At 36.6% G+C, this 21,531-nt stretch overlaps 3 protein-coding genes across 3 annotated transcripts; all 3 read right to left on the bottom strand.

Annotated features, from left to right (window-relative positions):
- Positions 1-1,251: 1,251 nt before the first annotated feature.
- Positions 1,252-4,935, bottom strand: LOC147865946 (uncharacterized). The gene is made up of 7 exons (XM_087316278.1): positions 4,121-4,935; positions 3,669-3,740; positions 2,906-2,973; positions 2,654-2,813; positions 2,247-2,342; positions 2,061-2,150; positions 1,252-1,922 (listed from the first exon to the last, which is right to left on the bottom strand). Exons 1-7 carry the CDS (start codon positions 4,592-4,594, stop codon positions 1,830-1,832), a joined length of 1,053 nt encoding a protein of 350 aa, XP_087172404.1. The 5' UTR covers positions 4,595-4,935; the 3' UTR covers positions 1,252-1,829.
- A 13,171-nt stretch (positions 4,936-18,106) lies between these two features.
- LOC147865945 (putative pentatricopeptide repeat-containing protein At3g11460, mitochondrial) lies at positions 18,107-19,026 on the bottom strand. Its single transcript, XM_087316016.1, has 2 exons — positions 18,832-19,026; positions 18,107-18,736 (listed from the first exon to the last, which is right to left on the bottom strand). The coding sequence occupies exons 1-2, from the start codon at positions 19,024-19,026 to the stop codon at positions 18,107-18,109; spliced, it is 825 nt and encodes a 274-aa protein (XP_087172142.1).
- A 9-nt stretch (positions 19,027-19,035) lies between these two features.
- LOC147865944 (pentatricopeptide repeat-containing protein At1g11290, chloroplastic-like) lies at positions 19,036-21,094 on the bottom strand. Its single transcript, XM_087316277.1, has 2 exons — positions 20,917-21,094; positions 19,036-20,835 (listed from the first exon to the last, which is right to left on the bottom strand). The coding sequence occupies exon 2, from the start codon at positions 20,311-20,313 to the stop codon at positions 19,036-19,038; it is 1,278 nt and encodes a 425-aa protein (XP_087172403.1). The 5' UTR covers positions 20,314-20,835; positions 20,917-21,094.
- Positions 21,095-21,531: the final 437 nt, after the last annotated feature.

Here is a 21,531-nt window from a genome sequence, read left to right as displayed (position 1 = left end):
CCATAATAAAGTACATGTTAATCCTAGTTATATTTTTCTACTAGTGGTTTACATCTAAACAAGGGCGGAACACACCAAAAAGATATAATGAATTGCTCTTTTAAAAATACGACTTATCTTGTGGTGAAATTTCATTAAAGGTCTCCCATTACCACAAAAAGCAAAACACATTTCTTGTGTGGCCCAAGCATTTAACTTCTAGACTCATAAATTCTTTGAATGAGCCAACAAGCCGGCTTCCTTTCTTTCATTTTAATGCATGATTTGATTTCTTTCATTTTAAGAATCCTAAATGGTCACGAAGACCATGAAACAATAAATGCCAGCTTAACCCTTAACACAATGTTCAATTTAAATGTCAACAGCTTTCAATAACGAAGTTTATAAGTTGTGAAGAAAAGTACGGTGTGAAGCAAATTGTCTAAGACATGATTGAGTTGGAGGGGGGTGCGGGTCGATACAAAAAGAGAACTCTAGAGAAAGTAATCAACCAAGATTGTAAAGAAGTCAAACGAGTTTTTGGCAGGCCGCAATAAAGGAAATGTTCCAATTTTTAAGAAATTCAAAAAGGAATGGACTACATTCAAGAACTTCTGCATGTCCATGGTAGCGATTTTCAAATATCACAAAAAGAGAAACGATGACGTAAAATATACTAGATTTGAGCATTGGCATTCAACGCAAGCAAGTAGAACACGAGAGAAATATAGGACCGAATTCAATTAAACCCAATGGTTTGACAAAGAGATCAAATATTTCATTTGCCAAAAGTGGTCAAGTCAAGTCTCAGGGGTAGACCTATTTAGCAATACATATGCATAAGTTTTGGTTACCGTTACATTGCTACAGAGATCGTCATGTCATGCAGGAGCTAACTAATGTTGCTTGGCATTCAAACGGCAAACATAATACATGTACTCGGTGACAATACCATTTCCAATTTAACGTTTTCTCAGGGCTATGTTTTTCCTAATTCTTGTTAAGTTTTTCCTCCAATATTGAGCATTGCTGAAGAAAACCTGTGAATTCTAACTTCAACCACTACATGCACTCCAGTTTGGCAAAATCCCACTTATGATCGATCTGAGCTTTCAACGATTCATCCAATTTGGCAAAATCCACTTAATGATCGTGAGCTTCAATGTTCATATGTTAGATGAGAAACCCATAACCACATTGATGATCAAACCCCAAATTTGCAAGGAATACTAAATGTCATCATAAAATATACATAAGAATTTATCAACTGAATTGGACTTGCAACCATTTTAGTATTAGAAGAAATTTTACATGTCGTTTACAATGAAAATGGAAGACTGCAGATATCTCAAGTAGAGATTTTTCACTGGATGAGTTGGAAAAAATCTGAGGACAAAGGATTGTGATATACATGTATTCAATCAATCAAACATTCATTCTATGTATATATATATATATATATATATATTAGCCCCAGGCATAGAATTTATTCAGTAATTTGTGCACTAGAGTTGCACAAAAACTCTACGTATAGACGGATGATGTGTCAAAGAGACATGGCCACACCATCTCTTTCCTCTCTTGGAAGGAGAGATGAGGAAGGATGGATAACCAAAACTGTACAAAGGAATGAGCAGTGAAAGAGTATCAAACAAGGAATACTGATTTTTCCTTTTGTTTGGACTTATCAACCAGTCTGTGTTTAGGATGACCTAAGACTCCATCTTGTATAGAAATAGGACTTGTTGCTTTCGATAGAGCCTTTTTAAACCTTTTTATAGAACAGGAGGTATATATATATATGTATATATCTATCGCCTACCAAGCTTTAAGAGATGAAATATCGTTTTTCAAGGCAATAACCCTGGCGAAGAGATGGCCATGTTCACACCTCGTGCTTGTCCGCTTTGTAAAATATACGCCACCTCTGCCGCCGCTAGTGCCTGCATAGAAGCACAAAACAATGTCATGAACTAAATACGTGAAACCTAATGAGCACAAATATTCTTGACTAGGGGTTGTTGGGTGATCCTCCCTCCTACATTACAGACTTTAGTCTCTTTCCCGGCAACTACACTAACCTGGCGCTGTCTCCTGCACTGCAAAATATTTAGCGCCCGGGCCATAATGTAGCATGGCAAGAAAAACCCCGCCGCTCGTAGGACAAAAAGCTAACCATAAGATCAAAACACATAATAAGACTACCGAACACGAAGAGAAAGAATTTAGTTTTTTTGGTATTTGTTGCTATCATCAACTTTTTTTACCATGATGAAAGTGGGAGCTTCTTCCTCTACTCCACTGCTGCTGACACCACCCGAGGTCATGGAAAGTATATGTCTCAGTAGAAGAAGCACCATGAGCTTCATTGGGAAAGAATTGGCACAAAAAGGTTTAGTATATTATCATGGAGTTTGATTTCATGTATAAATAAAATGGATAATAGAACACTACAAATACCCCTAAACATGTCAAGTAGAATATTTGCCAGAGTACCCTACCATTTTCAAAATATTTATCAAACTCCACCATTGTAGTAGTAAATGAAGTATTAACAATTTACTAGTACATGGGGCCCAAGGGTATGATTGAAATTTGTTTGAGAATTTCGGGGTAGTCTTGATCAAATACCACAATAAACAAACATAGAAAAGTATTGGAATCAGAAGCTTACAACGAGGGCAACGGATCGGAAGCATGCAGCACTGCGTTCATTTGCTCTTGTATACTCATCATAATCGGCATCGGAGAAAAGATGTTCAGAGGGCACGGCAAAAATTCTCGGTTCATGCATGTCTAGACGTTGCCCACTTGCAAGCTCCCAGCTGTTGCCACTGCACCATCATTATATCCACCAAAACATTCATCATTCATATAGTTTCGAAACATTGGAGATACTAGGTAATATAATTTATGGCATTTTTACCCAATGTTAATTGGGAAATTGTTGGTCCGAGCCGATGATGGGGGTGCTGTATAGCCTCCCTCATATGGCTGCAGCATATCCAAAAAAAAGCAGGAAGCAAACATTCAGTCCTCTGATATATATATATATATATATATATATTACATCAATTGCACATGACTGAACCAAAACACAAAACTAGGCTCATTTTTTATGTGACCAAGTTTGTAATTAATCTTTTATGATTCTTTAATATGTCTCCCCACAAATCATTCATAGTCAATCATGACTGAACCAAAGCACAAAACCAGGTTCTTTTTCTAGAAAGCCGAGTTTCTATTAAATCTTTTATGGTTATTTAATATGTTTCACCATAAACCATTCATAGAGAAAGTATAATCTCACAATTTGGACCAAAAATCATTCTTTGTCAGACTGCAAGCATTCAGAACTACATTCAATTGGTCTTCAAATGAGAATCTAAATAAAGTGGCACAAAGTTTCTTGAGATGGCTCAAGCAGAAAAACTAAATTGCACATTGTCAGCACTCGAGACAGAGAGTGTATGTGCTAGTTTATGAATTATATGGTTAGTTCATTCCTCTTTTCTTAATTATGTGACTACTTGATTAACTATACGGCAATTATGTGTCTGCCCTGTCTTAATCTCTGTATCTTTTGGGAGTTGGTCAGGGTCATTTTGGAGGGCAGTACAAAAAACTCAGGCGTATATCAGAGTTTTTCCTAAAAGTCGAACACAAAACAACCAGTTGGACATATTTACCTTCAAGCATATCTCGCATGTGGCATCACCCTTCTCATTACACCAGCGTTGTACACACTTTCGATGAGCAAACTGAGTCATATCAAAAAACCAGAAGGTTGGCTTCAATTCTAAGGGAAAACATACATACATACATACATACATGGACACACACACACACACACACACATACATAACAACATACATAGCCACATACTTGCCCACATACATATCTATATACATGCACACACACATACTTACTCAAATACATAAATACTCACACAATAGTTGACACCCTGAAATACCTAGTTGATTAAATTGCACATAAAAATAGAAAGAAGGACTTACAGATCATATACATATGCACATGCAAGACTCACATGGCATGCATACATGCATAAACACAAAAATTGCATACAGAAATACATACATATTGAATTGCTAGATTAACGTTAAGAACACATTGTATTCACCTTCAAACTTCCAGAGCATGCGCAAGGGCATTCGAGGTTAACGAGTTCGTCTTCCTCCTGGCAAATTCTACACTCTGCTGTGCCCACATAAGCTTTCTTGGAGCAAGATTCATCATTCTCACAAGTACCCAAATGAATATGAATATGATGATGATGATGATGAGGGGGACCAACAGCAGCGGCAGATGGTGGCAAATCGCCTAATTTCCAAAGGTCAGCAATTGGGGCAGGGCCCTGATTATCTGATTTTTCAGACATCGAAGATAGAGAAGACGAAGACGATCTTTGGGTAATGGATAGGCGGTGTAAGGAGGATGAATTAACAATCTTCTTTAGAGAAGGAGAAGGGATTAGATTATTGGAGGTCGCTGATCTGCCCAAGTGATTGGAATGGTTAGAATTAGCATGAATATCTCCCCTCCTGGTGTTTGGCTCTGCATGATCCATCACCATGATTGTCATGTGCTCACTCATGTTATGATCCTCGAGAGGGAGGTTCGGAGGGCGAATTGGAGTTGAATTGGGGGATGAAGATCGATGGGAATTTGTAGGAGGGAAAACCCCTGTTTTCTCTGTCAAGGGAGAGAGAGGGAGGGAGGGAGGGAGGGAGAATAGAAGGGCTGGTTTCTCTGTCAAGGAAAAATAGAGAGAGAGAGAGAGAGAGAGAGAGAGAGAGAGAGAGGATTTCTGAGGAAGACGACTTGAAGATGAAGGAAGATTTATAATACAGAAAGGAGAGGGGTGGGAACAAACCCTAATCTAGAAATTTTGGATATGTGTATGTGTGTATATTAGCACAAACACACACAAAAAAACAGAGTATAAAAAAACAGAGTAAAAAAAACAGAGTATAAAAACAGAGTGAAGAAGAAATGAAATGGTGAGGAGACTCTCTTTTTTTTGTGAAGTGTTTATTTTTGCTTTTGGCCCCTTGGGCCAACAGTCTTATGAAGGGAAAAAAGAAGAAGGAACCTTAGACTTGTCTCTTGTTTGTCCCCTTCTTTTCTTTGAATTTTTGTGTGTTTTGTTTGTTGAAGAGTTTGTGCAAATGATTGGTAAAAAAGATGAAACACACACACACACACACACACACAACACTCTCTTTGGCCTCACCCCCATAAAGAAACACCTTGTTTTCTACGCTAAATTTAGTTAGATGCAGGTTAAAGAACATGACCCAACCCTGCAACCTCTCGATGCATACACACCCACTTCTTTATCATTCACACACTTCTTCTTCTTCTTCTTCTTCTTCTTCTACATCCACTTATTCTCCTCCTCCTTCATCGACATCGTCTGCCTTTGTTGCCTCACACATCCCGATTGCAAACACCACCTACTTGTTGCGTTCTGGGCTTTGTTGTAACATCTTATAATGCCGTTAATCGACGTACGCCCTTTCACCTAGTTTATAGCCGAGAACCCTTCCTTCTTGTGGAGTTCTTAGTCCCTTGCCTACAAATCACTAGAGAGGAACAATGGGAGTGCGACCCCCTAACTAATCGTTTCCATAACTTTAAAAAACTCTAGTAGACAAGCCCCTTGGCTTTTCAGGTAATAATGACTGAGAAGGCTCATCGTAAGGTCGTGCCATGCTAATAAAGTCAAGGACAAAGACTTGATCAAACTTGGATGTCTTTGCACAACCTCCAAAGTCAAGAAATTCTCAAAAAAACATTTGCACAACAACATGTGCACATATGCTCTAGCTAGATCAGTATTTAGGATTCATACAATCACGCTTGAGACTTTTCTTATTGCTCTACTAGAGGCGCATGCAAGTCTCACTCTTCCAAACAAAAAATATATTATTGCATTATGTGCTTTTCTCTAATATCTTATAATGTCGTTACTCGATGTACATCCTTTCACCTAGTTTATTGCTGAGAAGCCTTTGTGCCTATGGAGTTCTTAGTCCCTTGCCCACAAATCACTATAGAGGAACAATGGGAGTGCAACCCCCTAACCAATAGTCTCCATAACCTTGAAAGGCTCTAGTAGACAATCCCTTGGCATTCTAATAAGGTCTTGGCACAGTAATAAAGTCAAGGACAAAGACTTGGTCAAACTCAGTATTTAGGATTCATACAATCACGCCTGAGACTTTTCATGTTGCTCTACTAGAGGCGCATGTGAGTCTCACTCTTCCAAACGAAATAAATCAATGTGTTTATCCAAACACAAACTATCATGTTTGAATAAGCTTATTCACATTAGGAGGATGGAGACGCAAAATGTTCTTTCAATCAAATGTCTCCCAAACTAAATATAAAGAAATTTACTTACCAATCATAACTCATGTTTTAAATTACTTATTCACATTAGGAAGACAAAAGAGGCAAATTGTTTTTCTCCTTCCTACACCCATTTTCACAATTGCGAAGACATGAAGGAAAATGTTCTCATTGGATAGAAGTGTGATGCACAACCTGACGGGCACATAATCATAACTAATCATGACATATATTTTTGTAGTTTTCCCTAATTTTATGATAAGTAAATATGGGTTAATTTCGAAAGGAACAAGGATTATGGTTGAACTACAATTCTATAGTGTGAGATTATTATTAACTGTGTTATCACTTGACTACTTCACTCAAAGTAGTCAAGTGTGTAACACATCAAGGCCTATGGTTTCTGCCTATGTAAGAAGGCTAGCTACTTTTTATCAAAGGAGGCTTGACTTATGTTTAGAGATTATGTCAATATGGCTATGGCTCTTAATAGCTAAGCATGTGTTGTCCCGTAGAACCCAAAGAATGATTCAGATCAACACTCAATGGTATGGGATATCAAGGAGGTTCAGGTCTTGACTCTATCTCATGTTGTCATTAAGGGGTAGTCGGGTGATTTGGTATACATCAAGGAGGTTTAGGTTTGCCTCATGTTGTCGCTAAGGGGTGGTTGGGTAGTTTAGCACCCTTCTTTCCTTTCATTGGTCTATAATTCATTATTTTATGCCTAAATAATTAGTTATACTCTAACAACACAAGATGTGAGGGCATACACTCCATGGCATGGCACATCAAGGAGTTTCAGGTTTGCTTAATGCTAACCCTAGGGAGTAATCAGTGGTTTGACACCCCTCATTCCTTTCTTTAGTTGATAATTCATTACTTTTTGCTTAGATAATTAGCTATACTCTAACAACATTACAATTGCCACGTGATATTTGTTAAGAATGATGAAGACTTCCTCTAGAATAAGTCTAATTGTCAATGATCATTAAGGATGTTATTGAGGCCATTTGTTTCACAGTCCTCGCTCCTTAGGGGCCATAACATATGCCTTCATGTTTTCCATAAAGAGGTCCGAGATAAATAATGAAATCCTAGATAATTCCATAACATTGAACCATATTTCAAGCATGAATTTATAACTCCCAGTTTAACTATTTTCAAAAACATCAAAGAACATAACATTTCACTAAGTTATACCATTTTTGTTCACTTAGGAGCGCACAAGATCCAACTTTCCCTATAAACAACTTTGTTCAACTTGCGTTGAGTTCCCTACTAAATGAACACACAAAATTCTAAGTTGTTCACCGATATCAGGATGACTTATGGTGCTTGTGTTTGGGAGAATGGAATAATGTCTATGATTTTGGGGAATGTTTAATAACGGTCACCAATGTTATGCTCGTGTATATTTGAGACATGCTCCTTTTCATGGGCTATATCATATTTCAAATAAATTGGATGCCAACGATGAACCTAGGACTCAACAAGCTACGGATATGTGGGTATCTTAGTGATTTTAAAGAAATTATATGGTCATCTAAACTTTTTGAAGTGTAGAGAATATTTGGAACCTTAAGCTACTTATCACAACTATTACATGTTTTTAAGGAAAATGAAAGGTTGTTTACTTGCTTGGCATGAAATTAATTTAAGTGTTATATGAAAGGGACTGTTTGAGATGTAATTGAAATGAGTTATGCTACTAACATTGTAGCAAATGCAAGAAAGAAAATGTCTGGATAATTGCACCATTCAAAAACCCTCTAAATCTAAATGAATAGATAGCACTTCGGTGGTGACCTTCATAGCCTTTGGAGATTGTGGACAAAGACTAGACATTTCAATGTGTTTTGGGGAGGAAGTTAACCCCCAAATAGATGGAGCAACATTAGAAGGTTCAAAATATGTTTCCATGATGCCACTTTGGGATCAAGGTGACCACATTATACCTAAATCAATTGTGATCATAATAGTTTTTGGACATTGTCAACAAAGATTAGACATTTCAATACATTATGGGGTGGAATTGGAAGTTAACCCCCATTTAGATAGAGGTTTTTAGAAGGTTCAAAATATGCTCCTATGATGCCACCTTGGGATCAAGGGAACCACATTATTAGTAGTGATGGTCCTCAAAATGTGGATGAGACAAACCAGAGGTCTCGGTGACAGTTCACAAGTACGTGAACACAATATAGGACACGGAGGCACACTACTTACTAATTTATGGTTGGATGCAACAACAAAAATAGAAGCAAAATAAACATGAAATTCTCTCTTCTAGTTCCCCGATCAAGACAAACAAGTGGTTTAGGAAAACTTTGAACCATGCCGACTTACAATATTACTACATTTACATAAACACATGTTGGGATACCTACAAATAAGTAAAATGATGCATTGAACTATATCTTCACACTTCCATACCATTTTAAGTGGGAAGAGCAATGCCTCCTCCCCAATACACAAACATGCATGATTTTGAATTTGAATTTGAAACAAGGAAATAATGTGCAAGAGAAAACCACATATGCACACACCTTTTATCTATCTAAATCAAAAGGTATACTTTTTATTGGAAAATAATATCTAACTTCAATTTGTTCACACTTTGTATGGATTAATGAAAATTGGGGTGGTGGGTTTCTGAGGTATTTCAAATATTAGGAATGCTGTTGAGAGTCACTTTTTTAGCCCTTCTGTCACAAATTGCAACGATAATGCCCAATAGCAAATGATGTGGCACAATCTGAAATATCTTGGACATTATCCACAAAAACAAAAGACTTAGAATCTAAATTCATTCGTTCTTACAAGTTGATAATTGAAATGACATGAGGCTACCGCCCAAAAGACTCAAACCTCTCATATGATCCCATAATGTCTTTTGTCATTAAATAGTGTTCGTTATTTTGCGTCACGTTATCCATATGGTTGATGGGGCCTTCCATGAGATCTCTAATGTATAACTTTCCACATCTTTTAATCTTGTTATTTTGGATATGACAAAATGATGCATTAAATTAAAAATGAGAAGATAAGTATGGTGTGCAACTCAAATGAATATCTAATGAGAACCATCCATCTAATGGTAGAGTGCACTTAAAATGTATAGTTTTGTTCTCTACTTTACTCTTACAAAACTATATCTTAAGCCAACGTTTTCAGATCTAGAAATCACATGGTGAAGCCAACCATTCAATCCTCTAAATTTTGTATGTAACCCTTATATTCTCGGAATGTGACATGTTTTGATTTTGAAAAAGGTTGTATAAAAAATTGTCTATTCTACACTAGTAATGGCAGATGAGGCAGTATCACTCAAACCCCCATTTTATAATTTAGTGTACATTCGACATTAAGTAGAAACACACAACATTTATTATGCATCGGCACAAAGTGTTTACACAGTTTTTTTTAACACTTTCAATGTGGGAGAGACCTTTTATTCACCAAGCAACATCATTGAATGATTTAAACCACCTTTTGTTTTATATACACTTCAAAGCTTGATTTTTAGAGCTTATTTCATTTTCAATATGTTTCTGTTTAGCTTGAAAGGAAAAAGGAATATTAATCAGTTATAAGAGGTTGTAGTTGTGGGTCTCACATTTGCACCACTACTGATTCTAATAGGCTTACTAATTTCTTTGATAAATTTGATAATAAATGTTCACGAAACAAATATTGCATGATGTATTCAACACCATGGCAATGACATTGTTTGTTAGTAACTTAGAACTTACATATATCCAATGATGAGGTGCCCAACATCAAAGCCTAATATTGTTGCCGAAAACTTTATTGGACATCCATTATGAATGGTTACTACTTCATATGCAATGTTCATCATGCTTTATGTTCAACATTCATATTGCTTTACGCCAAAAGCTCATCTTTCTCGGTGAATTAGTAAAACTTGTCTTCCTTGCCAAAAAAAAAACTCTATTGCATTGTATTATGGATTCTTGGATAGAATTCTCTTCATTTACATGGATGGATACTAAGACAACCAGGTGTGGTGGTTGTCAATGCATTAATAGGTTACCTAGAAAACCCATGTATTTCTTGTGCACCTTTCCATTGATATATAATCCATGCTTTTCAATGAAGACCCGATCATACGTCTGCTTTATTGGGTGATTATTCTACCTAAATTTGTTAATGGTCTTAACCAATGTATCAACATTATTTATGTTGAGAGCTTATGGTACAATTTTCTAGATGTAGCTTTGCACGGAATCCTTCAAAAAATTATAATCTAGCCCATAATAGTGATATCCATGTATTTTTTACAATTATGAAGTCCTATTAGTTAGAGCCGTTATAAATTCAATGAAAGGAGCACATACATATACGCATACAATGTACATAATGATGGCATCATGTTGGAAATCCTTTATCTTTCCACTTACTCTTGGCTTGCATCAATACTATTTCGATAACATACACGAATAATGAGAGCGTACAGTATATAAGTGTTGGGCAAAGTGGTAATGAGTGTGATTCTTAAAATAGAAGGGCAAAACAGGCAAAACACTTTGAGTTTCACATTAAGATATAAAATACGCAAACACAGTCGGTTAGATGTGTAAACGTATGACAAATTAAGTGTCACTTTGTTTTCCGCATAGACAACAAACGAAATTTCAGTTCATGCCTATATCCACACATTATACACTCCAAACTTGGCAAGAATCTGGTTGCAACCAACCACATTTATAAAGCGTAAAAGTGCACAAACACTAGGCAAGGATTGGTATAATGACACTTGGTATTTTTAATCATGAATTCATAATTATTTTCATGAAGCTTAATTTAAATATGTGAGATTACAATGATGCCTCCAAACGGGAGAACATGTGCTTAAATAGTATGCATGTATTATTATAAAGATCCATTATGGCAACAACAGAAATCATCTCAACCTCATAATTCGGAACACACAAGTGCCTATGTGTTTCAAGAAAGACACATGATACCTTTAGCAATATGAATTGATGACATGACGATGTGGTTCAAAATGGAATTGGGCTCACACATCCATTCGAATTGCTATGCTAGCACTCCTTTGTGTAGACATGTTTTTTGTTAAAACGAATAATTGAGTTTGATCAAATACCCCATTAACTTTGTCTCCAATGGATCTACGAGGGCTCCATGTTTACGAACATTCTATATATAGTAAGTAGAATCTAACATATCATCTCTTCTTTAATATAAGCATTAGATTGATTCATAAATACTCTTTAGACTCTATGTTGGACATGATTTTTTTTCAACTTTGTTATGTACTCATGAACATATATTACAAATATATCGTATCTCATTAATCATGCCATAATGTTATCTTTATATGTTAGTTGGTTGTTTAATGGGGACATAATAATCTTCAAATGTTATTAGAAACTCTAAATCCTTGAGCATCTAGTTACAAAAACTTCTCTTTTCAAGTTTAAATGTAATTTATTCATTGTTAAGTAAATGAGAATTCTGCACAATAAATTTAGAAACTCCAAATATTAATAACTTTTCTCACTATGGCTTTATGAATATGACATCTCCGACAAAGTGTTTAGCTATGGTTTTATTATCTGTCCTCAATCATTAGAGTGAAGAGCTCCTCACAAACAGAAAAAGAAAAAAGAAGATTTGGAGTGAAGTGGTAGCCACTCTAAAGAGCCAATATGATGGCCTTAAGGGTGACTCCGATGGAGTTGAAAGACAACGACCAACCTTCATCCAGCAATGGTCGTCCTCCCCTTTTATTGAGTCGGTGGGCATCCACATAAGATGAACCTATCGTGTCCCTACAAGGATTTGTATATATTAATCTCATTTGTAAAATTTTATAACTAATGGAAGGAGTTTTTTTATGGAAAAAAAAAAAAAAGAGAAAAGAAAAATACATGCAGAATATGATTGGACGGTGGACCTATGGTTTTGCATGGCATATCCACATTTATTCTACATATTCTCAATTTCATAAGTCACATTGTTCATCATGTGTAGATGATAACGTTGATTTGCTACATTATTATGGGCATGCATGCTACTAAGATATTCATGTGCTTAGCCATGAATCATGATGAACAAAGAGAATGATCTTTTAAGTTCCCTAGGTCACTCAAATATGTTGTGCAATTTAAGCTAATATAGAAAATCGACATCTTAATTTCCATAAGATTAAATAAATGCATTGTTCACCATGTGTGGATCTAATGTATATTTGATACCAAATATGTTGGTATAATAAAACATGAGGAGAATCATGATTAAGGTAGGTCATTTTTTAGTTTTCTTTATCGGGGTTGAACATGTAAACCATACATATTTCTATTGTCCTATGCGCTTGAGTTCAATCTAACTATTAACACTAGACGCCAATTCTGAGCAAGAGATGCACAAATACACATGAACACGTATGCGCGCGTACACACACAGACACATACATTCTCTCTTCTTCTTTGTTTGTAATTACCTTACCCTAGTGTTAAGTTGTTAGCACTACAAGCATTGTGTTGTGGGTTCAAAACCCAACTTCCTCACCTCTCTATTAGATACTTCTTATATATCTCTTAATTCATTAGATGTCACTATGGATACATTCTCTCTCTCTCTCTCTCTCTCTCTCTCTCTCTCTCTCGCTAGAATAAGATTAATTATGTTTTTGGAATTGCAACGAATATTCATGGAATGTGGGCATAAACATTGGATGGTAGCTTTAATGTGTATTTGGATAGATATAAACCTTTTATCAATCTAGATGGTATCATTGTTTATTTCAAAGCCAAGGAAACGTTATTATCTTTGGTGATATGAATGTCCATACATGAATATTACCACATGACCCATAACGATGTAACATGCTTCATATCTCAAGGATGAACGCGGATACACACAACGTGATGGCATATGTTATTTTTGGAAGGTATCTTGGATCAAATGGTGTATTGCAACACAACATGTTCTATGATTAGACAATAAATTGGATCAAACCTTTTGTTCAAACCGGGAGATATAAATAATTTGAACAACAATCAAACAATTGTGGTTGGTTACATTATGACAAAACTATTTGAATGTTTAATGGAAGCAAATATAAGTGCAAGAGATGAAGAGAATGTTTAGAGGGCTTATGGAGAAGGTAGTTTTCGTAAACACCATAGATCACCTTATCACTCTTAAAGTGCTAATAGAGTAAAATTGCTTGATATGTAAAGGACAAAACTCTTTCTATGTAGACTTTCAAATTGTTGCTTTGATGTGATGTCCCATGACCAAATTTGGGGATGCATGGAAGAACTAGAAGTACCAAGTCAATACACGTATATGTCATTTCTCAAATGTGCAGCCAAGTGATACCTCATATACATATGAAAGATGGAACGCTAGATTTTTTCACTAGACTTATTGGAGTTTGTCAAGGATATCCACTCTCACAAACTCTCTTAGGTTTATGCATTGATTGAGTGCGGTTCATAAATCCACAAACTCTCTCTCTCTCTCTCTCTCTCTCTCTCTCTATAAATGTGCTACACGCCGCTTAGAGGCGGGTAAGCAAGCATACTATGAATTTTGAGAACACATTCAATCTTGGAGATATTAAGTGTTGGGTCCTCAAGAAATATCTTTTCAACACTTTGGTGACATCGGTTCTTCTCTATGGGGTGGAAGTATGGGGCGGTAGCATCCCTAAACCTATGTGGAAAGAGTTTGAAAATGTCCACAAACATTTTCTTACAAAGTTTCTACAAGTTAAGAAACAAACGCCCTACACCCTCCTCCTCCTTGAGACGGGATCACTTCGCATTGAGATCATGGCCATGGAAAGGATTGTTGAATACATGCTTAAGGTTCAAAAAAGTCCCTCACATCGACTTCCTAAATTTGCATGGGATGCAAGCAAAAAGATCCAAAAGACGCATAAAAGCAAAATTTTGTGTTCCGGTTGGATGCAAGATATAGAAAAATGGTTTGGTAGATGGGAGGCGGGACACTTGCTTCATGATGCATCACTAGATTCCTTTGTAAATGAGGCCTTTTTGCAACGCCAATGTATCATGACATGGGACAAATGTGGAGGCTCACGCTTCACACATTATACTACACATGTTGCACCTAACTACAAAACCATATTATTTGCGGAATGGGGAAATTGTACACATTGATAATGTTAGAGCCCATACCATTATCTGCCATTCGAACCATTGCTTCCATGAGACTTAGCTCACATGCATTGCGATGTGAGACAGGGTGTTGGGGCACAAGTAATGAGAGTGGTCGGCTATGCACACTTTGCCCTAAACAAGTTCGCGAGTCTGAGTATCACACTTTGATACAATGCTCTACCTTTGATCATATTCGAGCATGCTTTCCACATCTCTTCGACCGAGCCCAATCCTTGCATGAATTCTTCTCACAACCACAACGTGCTCTCTCGATTGCAACATTCATTGGTAAAATTGTTGAACATCGAGAGTCACTACTCACTTTCACACGTATCACGTGAAATGTAATATTTTTGGATTCATAGGTCATAATTGACCTCTGAAGACGATAATGTAATCTATCTATCTATAAAATTTGCCTTGGATGATAAAAAATGTATGGCTTGATGGTTTCCATTAAATCATCAAAGATCCAAAGTTCAATCCCATCTAAGGGTTAGGCCTCGTCTCATAAATAGCAATTGGTCTTGTGTGGATGTCATTCTAGCTATCTCAATCTCTCCAAAGATTAACTTCGTCAATTCCATACACCTTAGCTCACATCGAATCATCAATATGAGGCATGGAATGAGGCACGATTGAGGAGACCAATCATGATTGCTTTGCCTTGTATCACATTTTGTTACAAAATCCCCTTTTAATATACTTTAGAGCTTACTTTCTCTATGTTCAACCCTCTACAAATTTCTCTATCATATGTCTACAAACTTCTATGTACCCAACCACTTGTCTAGTGACCATGGACTCCCCTTGTTTGACCATACATTGGAACATCGCAATAGTAGTTTCATTATTTCTCTTGCTACTTTATTCTTTTGTATGTTGTAAGTAGTAGTGTAAAATGTTTGCATCTTGAAACAAAATGTCAACTAATTTACGTATCCCTAGCATGGATGCTAAAAGTTTGCAGCGATTTTTCTCTTACACTTGTTCACTAATAACATAGAAAACTTGAGAACGATCTTGACATGCATGAAGTAATTATTTTATTTTGTCACTCACATCCGATTTTAAGCCTTATAAAACAAAATGGCTACAACTCAATGAAATACACGTCTCTCAAATACAAAATCATCTAATAGATTCCCACATTAATATAGTATGGAAATAGTATATGATACAAATAACTATGATCACATAGTCATATAACCAACAATGTGTAGTAAAGAGGTCTTTCTTTCATTGTAGAAAAAACATTCTTATATTTTAAATAATTGATCCTTATTGAATATATAGTTGTAGATTCTAATCAACATTCCCTCTCAAGCATATATTTGTGTCAAGCACTTCTTACTTTAGGAAATGAAGAACCCATCTCAAGTTTGCGCTTCAATTTTGATTTACTTAAATCACAATTTAACTTCTTTGTGTTTGTGCATGGGGATGAAAAGCAAGATCTTTCGCAAAACATATATGAACTTGTCTAATCATAGAAAATTTGAATGTACATTTGCATAGTAACTTGAGGGACTCCACCAAAACTTCGCAGGTTGCTCACACAATAACCCTGTTATTTAGTTCAAATGCACTTAAAGAAAATGCTAGTTGCATCTTCATCATCCATGACACCGATGGACTACCAAATGAACACGCCATTCCCCATGAACCAATTCTTTATGCTTTCTCTCCTGCACAATGTGCATGACAATATAGGCCAAGAGATCATTTATTGCTAGCAATTATCAATCCAAAACTTTAGCATGTTTTTGATATATCTTAAGATCCCCTTTACTACAACCATGCAATATGCATGCTTAGAATTTTGCATAAATTAACTAGCAATGCTAACACCGTATGCAATATATAACCTTTAAAATGGTAAGATAAGAAATGCCATTACGTTATGGAATTTGTTAATAGATGTCACTAAACAATGACATACAATTGCTAATGAACATAGTCTTAACATTCATTTAAGATAACACAACTCTCATACACTCTATTACATATATGTTGATTCTTTCATTCTCCCACTCCATTAATCTTAGGAGCGTCTTATTCCGTTTTAAATACTAATAGAATTCTTTGTATACATATTCAACACCAACACCATTGCTTACAATGTTCATTTTTCAACAACATTGGCTTACTACTCTAAATTTGAATTCTAAGAAGCGCATGCAAATCATTCTAGAACATTTGTCTATAAAGGGAAACAAAATTCTTGTTAAAATGTAGTAGTCAATTTGCAAAAACAATGTATCGCTAACCAACTCTATGCCTCTTGTGCTCTTAGCTTTACAACAGACTCACGAATTGATAAGTTTGACTTATTGTTAATTTCTCACAATTCAATTTGCACATGTATTTATTAATCTTGGTTGATTTTAGGTGGCCATTATGTTCTGTCCTTCGTTATAAATCATGTTGTTAAGATGTCACAAATTTCCCTATTTTACAACATTGAGTGATTGTCGTTAGTCCTACCTAATTGAGCAATTGTTAGTTCTAGTGTGTAATTTCATATCAATCATTTGTGATTAAAACATTAAATTGTTGTTAAGATGTCACAAATTTCCCTATTTTACAAAATTGAGTGATCGTCGTTAGTCCTACCTAATTGAGCAATTGTTAGTTCTAGTGTGTAATTTCATATCAATCATTTGTGATTAAAACATTAAATTGTTAATCAACACATTGAGAAATCGGTAATAAAATTTGATAACACATCTTTTAAATTCTTAAACACATTATTTGGCACATCAATGCCAACAAACCATTAATCTTTGTGGTATAATATGTACCATTTACATGCTTATTTGCTTTGGCACAATAATTTTCGTTCTTTGATGGTATCAATTAATGTTTTCAGTTTGTGACTGAAGCAAAATAAATCTATCAATTATGTAGCCTTCACATTTACAATTTTAGTTATAGTTAATGATCATCATTATCACTATACATATGTAACAACTTGATTATGACAAATTCATGACATTGCACTTGTGACTTTTGATGCAAACTACTCTATGTAATTGTTTCTTCTTTCTCGTCTTTTTGATGTTATTAACAATCTCACACGAGTCCAATAGAATGAAGTAGTAATCACCAGAGTTCTTATGCATCAAATATGCTCTAGAAAAACTCGAAACTTGGATTAAAAAAAAATCTATTTTCTTATGCACAAAAAGAACGTGCACGTTACAATTGTTGAAGTAACAACATTGTTATAGTAACAATAAAGGAAAAAGAGTTCGAGTACATAATTGTTAATGTATCTTGCATCAAGGGCTTTATGTAGGAGGCCTTCCATTTCTAAAAAGGAAAGAAGTGTACCGTCACCAATGAAGAGGTTCTTTTCCAAAATAGTAAATTATCTCCACAATGGGAAGTTGTCACCTCGTCATTGCTACCTAAAATTGCCTATATAATTGAACAAAGGTAAATTAAAGCATTGAAGCTCATAATTGGAGCTCTTTAAAATTCATGTTGAGACTCTCCTAAAATGGTGTCTTTTATGTCATTGATGCCTTGTGTAACCTTCCTCGAAAAAACTGAATGAACCTCCCCAGTCACATCCACACCCACTCATTATTTCCTTGGTCCTTCTCCGAAGAAGTGTATTTAAACCTCATGGTTCCGATATTTAGGGCATTTTCTTGCATGCCCGACGAGGTAAAAATATCTCCCATTAAAACATAGGTAGTGGCACAAGTGTGTTCAAGTTGTATTGCTCGATTAAAAGCTAACATCCCAAGCTCCACATTTCCCCATTTCTTACATGCGCCCAACAATGCAATACAAACAGCCGAATGATGTGAATATGGCATTGATTCGATCACCAACATGGTCTTATCAAAATCCCCTGGGCATCCAATAGTCATTATCATGCAAGTAAGATGCTCTTTCATCGGCACAATGCCATATTTTCTTATCATGTTTGCAAACACCACTTCAGCCTCAGACAAGAGTCCAGAATGACCACATGCGGTGAGAACACACAAAAATGTAACTTCATCAAGGAAGAGACCCTCATTTTGCATTCTTTCAAAACAAACAATTGCCTTATACCCTTGTTTTCGGTCAGCATACCCGCTTATAAGTGCTGACCAAGCAACAACATCTCGAATGGGTAGCTTTTCAAGCACTTCATAGGCTTGATCGAGCCTACCACATTTGACATACATATCAATCAAGGCAGTCTGAATCAAAATATCCATTTCCAGATGTGCCATTCTCAAAACCTCATAGTGAATTTGTGTTCCTTTGTCTAACGCCCCTATGCTACCCCACATGCCTTCAATATAGATATGAGGGTGGCTACATCTACAGCGAGACCCTCGCTTCGCATCTGTTCAAAACAATTCAATGCCTCATGAGCTTGTCCTTGCTCAACACACCCAGCAATCAATGCATTCCATGATACTGCATTTCGAATAGAAAGATTTTCAAGCCCTTCATGTGCTTCTGGAAGGGAACCCAAACTTTGCATACATATCCACTAAAGCAGTGGCCAGGAAAACATGTTTATGTAAAAGACCCCTGGTTTCAATCTCACTGTGGATTCTCTTTCCACTAAAGCAGTGGCCAGGAAAACATGTTTATGTAAAAGACCCCTGGTTTCAATCTCACTGTGGATTCTCTTTCCGTTATCTATGTCTCCAATGCTTCCACATGCCTTCAAGATGGAAATGAATGTGACCACATTTGGATAAAGATCCTCACTTTCCATTCTTTCTAGACATTTCAATGCTTCATGAACTTGCCTTTGTTCGATATATCCGGCAATCAGTGTATTCCAAGAAACTGAATCTCGAACAGGAAGCTTTTCTAGAAGCTCTTTTGCTTTTGCAGTTATGCTGCATTTAGCATACGTGTCCACCAAAGCAGTACTAAGAACTATGTCTCTCCCTAGCAATCCCCTTCTCAAAGTTTCTTCATGAATTTGTTCACCCTTGTCTATGGCTCCAATTTTACCACACACTTTCAAGATAGAAATGAAGGTGACTGCATCTGGTGAGAAGCCCTCGCACTTCATTTGCTCAAAACATTTCACCGCATCATGATCTTGCCCTTGTTGCTCATATCCTGCAATCATCGCAGACCAAGACACTAAATCACGAACATGAAGTTCTTCTAGAACACGCTGAGCTCTTTCAAGCATGCCTAATTTTGCATACATAACCACCAAGGCATTGCCGAGTATAGTGTCCTCCTCTAAGAATCCCCTACTAAGGACCTCATTGTGAGCTTTCTTTCCCTTTTCTATAGTTTCTATACAACCACAAGCCTTCAAGATGGCATCAGGAGAAAGACCCATAGTTCTCATACGTTCAAGCCACATATTGGCTTCATAATGTCGGCCCAGTTGAGCATACCCAGTGATCAATGCATTCCAAGAAACTACATCGTGAACAAGAAGTCCCTCTAGCACCTCTTTGGCTTTGTCCATCATACCACATTTAGCATACATATCCACCAAAGCAGTGCTAACCACAACATTCTTCTCGAGTAAGCCCTTCCTAACAATCTCATCATGAATTTGTTCGCCTTTTTCTATAGATTTTGTGCTAGCACACGCTTTCAAGATGGACAAGAAGTTGACATCATCCGGAGAGAGATTCTCACTTCGCATCTTTTCAAAGCACTCCACGACTTTGTGACCTTGCCCATGATGGTTATATCCTTCCATTAGTGTGTTCCAAGAGACTACATCTCGAACTAGAAGTTTCTCGAGGACCTCTCTGGCTGTCTGTAAGTCACCGCATTTGGCATACATATCAACCAAAGCATTTCCAACATGAGTATGCTTATCCAATAAGCCTCAATTAGACTTCATTATCTGATCATGGATCCATTTTCCCTTCTCTATAGCTCTTGTTCCACCTCAACATTTTAACATGCAAATGAAGGTGAATTTCATCTGGGAAAAGACCCTCATGCTCAATCTCTTCAAAGCATTTCAATGCTTTGTCGAATTGGTCTTGATGGGTATATCCAGATATCAATGCATTCCAAGAGACAACATTCCGAGTCGGAATCTCTTCGAGGACTTCTCTTGCTTTCAGGAAATCTCCACACTTGGCATACATGCTAATTAAAGAATTCGCTATGTGCGGGCTCATTTCAAGTCACCGATAATGTTCTCGTATATTGGAATGGATTTTAGTGCCTTTTTGAAGGTCCTTCTCTTTGGCGCAAGACTTGGGTAAAGCCACAAAGCCAACATCTTCTTTATATGGTAACCACCTTCTTCTGATCATTCTCCTCGTATAGCAAAAACATTTTTCGGCCGCTCTCTCTGGATACAAACAGAATATGGTAAGCCAGAATTCGTGGTAAAATATCAAAGGAAAATAGCAAAAGACTTTAAAGCACTCACGTTTTTCTTTACATCCCAAATGCCTCTCATTTTCATCAGTTTCTCAAATGCCCTTGGCTAGAGGTAGTATTCACACAATTCATTATATGATCAAATCAACCCCATTTGCTCAATTATAAGAGCTATTTGGGTAAATTTACACATCCGATTCATCCCTCTTTTATTTTTCTAGGATTGACTAGGGGCCTATGATGAAATAAAGTTTCAGGCCCTTCACCACATCGAACCATGTCCAGGTCTTGGCCTTCTTCTTCCGGTCGGGTTGTCCTTGACTTTGTCGCCGTTGCCGCTTGTTCCGACTTGTTCGGATGTGTCGACTTCCTTTGTCGACTCGGCTCCTTTCTTCTTCTTGTCTCCCCCTTCGTCGGTTCTTCCTCTCGGCTACACCGTTCTGTTCCGGTGTGTATCTACAACTGAACTCTCGCCGAATTCCTGTTTGCTGAAGATAACTGTTGAATTGGCCGAAAAAATATTCTTTTCCGCCATCTGACCTGAGGCACTTGATCTTCCTCTCCGTTTCCCGTTCTACCAAGCTTTGTAGGTTCCAAAAACACTCGAAGACTTCGCTCTTCCACTCAATGAGGTAGATCCATGTGTGCCAACTGTAGTCGTTGA

Source organism: Azolla caroliniana, unplaced genomic scaffold (genome assembly GCF_043228905.1).
Source record: "Azolla caroliniana isolate FFs.n. ecotype wild unplaced genomic scaffold, voAzoCaro1.0.p SCAF_3, whole genome shotgun sequence".
NCBI lineage: Eukaryota > Viridiplantae > Streptophyta > Polypodiopsida > Salviniales > Salviniaceae > Azolla > Azolla caroliniana.
This window is presented reverse-complemented; position numbering and strand designations above follow the sequence as displayed.

What these genes read in the sequence shown, in the direction of transcription:
- LOC147865944 (XM_087316277.1), bottom strand. Translation starts at nt 20,313, where the DNA reads ATGTATGCCAAATGCGGTGACTTACAGACAGCCAGAGAGGTCCTCGAG.
- LOC147865946 (XM_087316278.1), bottom strand. Translation starts at nt 4,594, where the DNA reads ATGAGTGAGCACATGACAATCATGGTGATGGATCATGCAGAGCCAAAC. An exon ending in CATGCGAGATATGCTTGAAG is followed by an intron (nt 2,974 to 3,668) that starts GTAAATATGTCC and finishes GATATGCTGCAG; the next exon opens with CCATATGAGGGAGGCTATAC. An exon ending in AATTTCCCAATTAACATTGG is followed by an intron (nt 2,814 to 2,905) that starts GTAAAAATGCCA and finishes ATGATGGTGCAG; the next exon opens with TGGCAACAGCTGGGAGCTTG.
- LOC147865945 (XM_087316016.1), bottom strand. Translation starts at nt 19,026, where the DNA reads ATGCAAAGTTTGGGTTCCCTTCCAGAAGCACATGAAGGGCTTGAAAAT. An exon ending in CCCTCATATCTATATTGAAG is followed by an intron (nt 18,737 to 18,831) that starts GCATGTGGGGTA and finishes ATTTTGATTCAG; the next exon opens with ACTGCCTTGATTGATATGTA.